Source organism: Acipenser ruthenus, chromosome 7, assembly GCF_902713425.1.
Source record: "Acipenser ruthenus chromosome 7, fAciRut3.2 maternal haplotype, whole genome shotgun sequence".
Taxonomy (NCBI): Eukaryota; Metazoa; Chordata; class Actinopteri; order Acipenseriformes; family Acipenseridae; genus Acipenser; species Acipenser ruthenus.
In genome coordinates, this window is record NC_081195.1 from 38,575,660 (window position 1) to 38,581,922 (window position 6,263).

Sequence of the window (6,263 nt, forward strand, 5' to 3'; positions counted from 1 at the left end):
CGGATACAGCTCCTGTTGTTTCCCAGTCTATGGACATTCTATATAGGGTGCACGATGCAGAGAAACTGGGCCTGGTGGAGGCTTCTATTGCTGTGTTGGTACAAGTGCCTAATTTAGCACTCCTGTCCAAGGACACTATCTGCCCCAACAAACAATGTTGGGTCTCGGAGGTGATACTTAAATGTGTCTATTCAGCCAATGTGTTCGCCGTACGGCTGGGCAACTTTAACAGCATTCTGGTAGCCTACCAGTCGCATTTGCTGAGGTTCCTCTCTGACAACCACAGGCCATCACCACAACAATTGGATGAGTTGCGCCTGATCAATAAGAACCTGCTCCGTCTGTCTAAACTGAACGGGCAGGTGGTGCTGTTGGATACCCCTATTACACCGGGGCATACCTTTAGTCCTGCGGTGGATGAGATGCTGCAGCACTTGCTTACAAAAAAGTGACCACCCCCAGTGTGCAAACCATCAGCAAACTGGCACCCCTGGCCCCAGCAGCCTCAGGAATTTGCACAACCGGCTGTTCGCTGCAGAGGCTATAAGTTCCCCCGCCCGTGCAGAGCCTCAGGCCAAGCCACAAGATGAGCAGTGGTCTTATCGGTTTGCTGCCACAGGCCCAGGGCCCCTTCTCAGGGAGCCATCTGGAGTATTGGCGTCAGTGCACCACAGACATCTGGGTGCTCACTACCATTCAAACCAGCTACTCTTTGCAGTTCAAGCACGGCCCCTCTCCCTTTCAGGGCGTGTTCCAATATCAGTCATGGACCTGCAAGATGCCTCAGTGGTGTCTCAAGAGGTAGCAGCAGTGTTGCAAAAGCAGGCTATTCATATGGTGCAGCCCCTCTAGTTGGAGAAAGAGTTCTACTCCAGGTACTTCCTAGTGCCCAAGCAGGATGATGGCCTCACACCGATCCTCAACCTCAGACAGGTCAACCTATATCTGAGCTGAAGGAGGTTCAAAATGTTGATGATGCAACAGCTGTTGCAGTCAGTAAGGACAGACGACTGGTTCACCACAGTGGACGCCTGTCATCCGCAACTGTTCTACAGATAAAGTAATTGGTTCTTCTGGCAAGCTGAAATTGGTACTGGTGATAAAAACTTTTTACGGTTTACAAATGGACAAAGAAGTAACAGGTAAAATGTATTGTAATCCATCCCAATGGTCTGACTGAAACCCTTTTGTTTCTAGGTCAATACACTTGTAAGGATGGCAGGAACAGCCCCTGCCTAGTCTATGTGAGCTTTAACCACAAAATCTATGTGTACTGGAGGGTGGAGCTGGAAAGAATGGAGTCGACCAACCTGCTGAAGGTGCTGGAAGAGAAGGAAGAGTACAGAGAGCTGCTGGGGAAACTCCATATAGGTAAGTGACTTGGTAGGGCATGGAGTGGCTGGTGACCAAGGGCAGCTATCTTTTTCAAGCAGCTCCTTAAATGACTTATTGAACTAGTTACGCTAGTAATAAGGCAATATCAATTTACAATGCACGTTTGTTTGAACAAAAACCTATTGGGCCTCTGTAGGCATAAGGCTAAAGCCATGTTTTGTGGCCTTGGAGAGAGTCCAGCAAAGAACAACTAGACTAATCCCAGGAATTAAGATATGCATGTAAGTTCAGGGAACTTAACCCTTTGCGGTCCATTGTCGGACTGGGTCCGACATTGCAATTATTCCTCACAGGTCCTTTGTCGGACTGGGTCCGACATCATTATAGCAACGCAATAAACGGGTGTTTAGTCGTTTTTTCTCAGGAAAAAGCCGAGAAAACCATTCAATTGCCGAGTGGTAGCGACAGGAGCCGAGACAAGTCGGGGGGGAAAAAAAAAAAAAAAAAAAAAAAAGGCGTATTTCATGAATAGTCATACATGGTATCAGGTATCAGATAATGGGCGTCCATAATAAACAAGCTGGCTAAGTGCGTCAGCGCACTGAGACTATCATGGACATTTGCAGAGCTTTTTTCAGATGTTATAGTAATAAAATAATGACTTGGATCGCATTATTGAGGAGTTTGGTGATAAAACGAGTGATCTGGAGATGATCGATCGGTATGTACGACTATTATTATTATTATTATTATTTATTTCTTACACAGCTGAACGCTATAGCAAACAAAAGGCTGGGGAGGGGCTGGAGATGCCTAGTGTGTGCTTTGTTGATATGCAGGGCCATTTAAACCCGTTTGACTGTGAAAAAAAATACTTTTAAACAGCGCGTATAAAATTAACTGCGCGTGTGAAAATTAATTAGACCTGGCGTGCCTGACGCGCGATTAATAAATGGACCGCAAAGGGTTAATTTATTTAGCCTAAAATAAAGAAGAAATGGGGGGGGGGACTAGACTGAAGTCTTTAAATTTTAAAAGTAGTTGACCTAGTTAAACCTTAACAAAACTTTAAGCGCAGCACAGATACCAAGGCCAGAGGACACAGCTGGAAAATAAGTACACTTCTTTACACAGAGAGTAATGCGAGTATGGAATGGAGTACCTTGTCAAGTTGTTGATGCTGAATCAGTGGGATCCTTTGAGACCTGACTTGACAGTGTTAAGATCAATAATCTAGAGCCCGAAGATCAAATGGCCACCTCTCGTTCTTAAATTTTCTTATGTCCATAACTTCTTTTGTTGACAAATGATGCCATAGGCCACTCCTAATGCTGTCTCATGAATATTCATGAGCCAATCCAGAACCAGGCTAGTAAGGTTAAAATCAAAACAATCATGGCTGCTAACGTTAGTTACAATGATCACAATCTGTCTTTTGTGCCAGAACTAACATTTTCAACAGTGGAGACATTAAAACTAAATCTAAGAACTCTGGACAAAAGCATGTTTCCAAGGGTGTTAAGCAGGGGTCTCCAGTCCTGGTCCTGGAGGACCGGTGTCCCTCCTGTTTTTTGTTGGACCAGTTAAGCTTCTAATAAACACTTTTTTATGTGCATCATCATCAAAGACTCATTGCAGTTACAAAGTAAAAACAATTTAGCTTGACTATAGTTGATTGCTTTCTCTTAAGTTTAATAAAAAAGGTAGATCAACAAACAATAAACCTTAGTGTGAATTTAATGTGCCCGCAAGGTGGACTCACAATAACACTTGTTAAATTGGTACACAAAGATAATACAATGATTTTTGTAACCACTGTTGGTGCAGCCTGGCACTGAACACACAGCATTGTAGCAGTGTAGGCAAGTCATATTTTTTTGCTTGATGGCATTCTTCATCAGGGCACGCCATTGTTTGTTTGTTAAACAGTTGTGAATAATCTCCATCTGGGTATGTTGTGTTCTGTTGGTATTGTACATACCATTCTGACTGTTGTGTTTGCAATGCGATCAATGCTATTGTGGTTGCTGGGTTACATGTTTCCTGATGTAGTGGAGTGTTGTGTCATGCTTGCTGTTGCCGGGATGTGTGATGTCGTAAGTGAGTGAGGGGTATGTGTACAACAGAGACACCATCTTAAGTACAATAGTAAGCAGCACAATAAACAGGCTCTGTGGTTAATCTACAATAACACTGTTTTGTGTCAGTTTTGTATGAGGTTGTATCTTTGTAAATGCATATTGATTTGATGTTTTATTTTTTCCACGAATTGAGTGTGGTAAATTTGGTACTACTTAAGGAAGGAAAAATCACGAGATCTGTGAGCGCAGTCCTTTTGAACCCTCGGGTCACGACTGCGTCACAGGCTCAAATAGCAGCTTTGCTATACAAGATTCAAGATTCGGGTCTTTAGGAGGTAAATACCCATTCTAATGGTTACATTTATATTTCAGGGAACTAGGATTGCCTATGCCAGGGTATCTCAATCTTTGTTTGTGTACTGGGCACATGAAATTGGGATGGGGGATATAGACCATGGGCTGCATAAGTGGAAAAGTCAAAGTGGCCTGGTGTCAGCACATAAAAACCCCAAACCAATGAAAAGATGCACACATACAATAGACATTGGCAAATCCAGCAGCTAAATGATCTCGTGTCAAATCATTAGTATTTTACGGACTAAATGTGATGTAAGTAAAATATGTTTTATGAAAAAAGTAGCATTTTGTTTGCAATAATAGTTGTTTATTGTAGTCACATGAACAACAATCCACCAACAATCCACAAAAAAACAATATATAGTTTGTCTGGGGTATCTGAAAGGGAATATGGTAATTCTGGTGTAAAACAGCGGAGTCCCAAAATCACTAAATTCTCACAAGGGCCTAGCAGAGAAGGGGTAAATAAAGAAAAAAACTGTAGCATTGACAATAGACATTGCTTCACAAGTTTTCTGCTCATTAAACATGATGCATGCTAACACAGAACTTTGCTGCTTTGACAACTTGTACTTGTTTCTACCTATGAGTACATATTATGGTATTTATTACAACTTGTGTTTTTCTAGATGCTGATGACAACACTGCAGTCAGAGACTTGATACACAACCTGCTCTATGGGAACAAAAAGAACACCATCTCAACCTGAAGTCGCACAAAAGTCAAGACCTCATTTTTCTTTGTATATACTGCTTATCTCAATAAAGGTGATTCATTCACGTATTTTTTAAAACCTTGTGTTATTCCTGGTAGTTACCCTAACCGTAACCCTAACCCTAAAGTCAACAAACACTAAAGCAGGCCTGTGGCATGGCTGAGGTTTGCCCCTGTAAAGAATATGTTTTTGTTTGATTTGCACATAAATGTATTTTTGTTTGATTAGATGTGACTGGGGGGTTAGACTCCCCTCCCTGCCTAGTTGAAAGGAATGTGCAGCAGGTGGCTAGGTGTCAACTGAATAATTGACAATCAATGAAGGTCACACCTGCCTTTAAAAAGGGCAGGAAAGCCAGTCCTTTGTTCTAGTTTTGTTTGTTCCTGTCCTTACGTACCAGTGTGGATAGCCAAGGAGAGTGAACCAGATGGACCAACCAAGATTATCACCGCATGTGTACCTGGGATATTTGCATAAACTTTAACGTGGGGATTAATTTAGGAGATTTTAATTCCACCAAAGTTTATTTAAATTTGTAGTAAGAAGGTTCCTGAAGCAGGGCCTCCTTTTAGTGGGAGCAACGCTGAGCCACTGGATGGCAAACTTTTGTTTTTAGCTGTTTTTCCCAATGTGTTTTATTTTTACTTTTTGCCATGTACATGTTTGTATATATCCTTCCGGACTAGGGATACCATTGCTGGTACCCTAGTGATGGCCATCGATCACTGCAGTTGCCTGCGACCCTTTGTTTATTAATAAAACCTGGACACCTGAGTGGGTCTGTCTTGTCTCTCGGTGGATACCCACACAGTAACAGAACACCCCTGTTCAAAGCCAATCTCGGATCTCTAGCCCTGTCTACTAACCCATTATTGAAAAGCATAGGGAAATGGTTTTATAATTGTTCAAATATTGAATAATCAGGTAGCAGCGCTTGGTTACCAAGGGAATATTTACCCACGGCCAGAATGAAGTGTAATCATTACCAAGTTTAACCAGCGATGCTTCATAATTATTTCATTTTGAGTTTATGGTTCCCTCTGTCTGCAGTTTTAGTGACTGCTGGTCCAGCAGGTACAGGTTGAAGGGAGTGGTGCTGTGAAAGGTATAGTATTTTAATAAGGAAGCTGAGATGTGCAGTGGTCTTATTCAATTGTGGTGCAGTTTTAACTGCAGGACTTTAATTACATATTTAACACTATAGAGTTGTGTTTACATGGTTTTGTGCTGCTGCTGTGCAATGCTTAAATTGGCTAAATCTTTCAGTGTTCTTCTAGTATTCAATTATTAAAACAACTGGAAACCCTGTGTGTATACTGTAGCAGGTAAATATATATTTCAAATTAATATCCATCAAGTATAGCCTATCAGTAAAATATTACAGAAGTGTTGTTCTCTGATGCAGTATTGCAGCAGTGTGGAGTAGTGGTTAGGGCTCTGGACTCTTAACTGGAGGGTTGTGGGTTCAGTCCCAGGTGGGGGGCACTGCTGCTGTACCCTTGAGCAAGGGACTTTACCTAGATTGCTCCAGTAAAAACCCAACTGTATAAATGGGTAATTGTATGTAAAAATAATGTAATTGTATGTAAAATAATGTGATGTAACAATTGTAAGTCACCGTGGATAAGGGCATCTGCTAAGAAATAAGTCTATACCTTTTGTTGCAAGTAAAGTAATGGCAGACTCAATGGCCGCTCTAGCATTGTCACAGGCAAAGTCTATAACACTCCATTGATCCTAGCGAATGTGTGTGCCCCAAATTGGGATAATGAGCA

The 6,263-nt window shown here is 41.9% G+C and overlaps 1 protein-coding gene across 3 annotated transcripts in view; it reads left to right on the top strand.

Annotated features, from left to right (window-relative positions):
* Nucleotides 1–4,556, top strand: part of itfg2 (integrin alpha FG-GAP repeat containing 2) — a 28,052-nt gene extending 23,496 nt beyond the window's left edge. For all 3 annotated transcript variants that reach the window (XM_034027376.3, XM_059026916.1, XM_034027375.3), the window contains 2 exons: nucleotides 1,198–1,371; nucleotides 4,403–4,556. In XM_034027376.3, the coding sequence (XP_033883267.1) occupies nucleotides 1,198–1,371; nucleotides 4,403–4,482 (254 nt within the window). In that variant the 3' untranslated portion in view covers nucleotides 4,483–4,556. The remainder of the gene's footprint in view (nucleotides 1–1,197; nucleotides 1,372–4,402) is intronic.
* The last annotated feature ends 1,707 nt before the right edge of the window (nucleotides 4,557–6,263 follow it).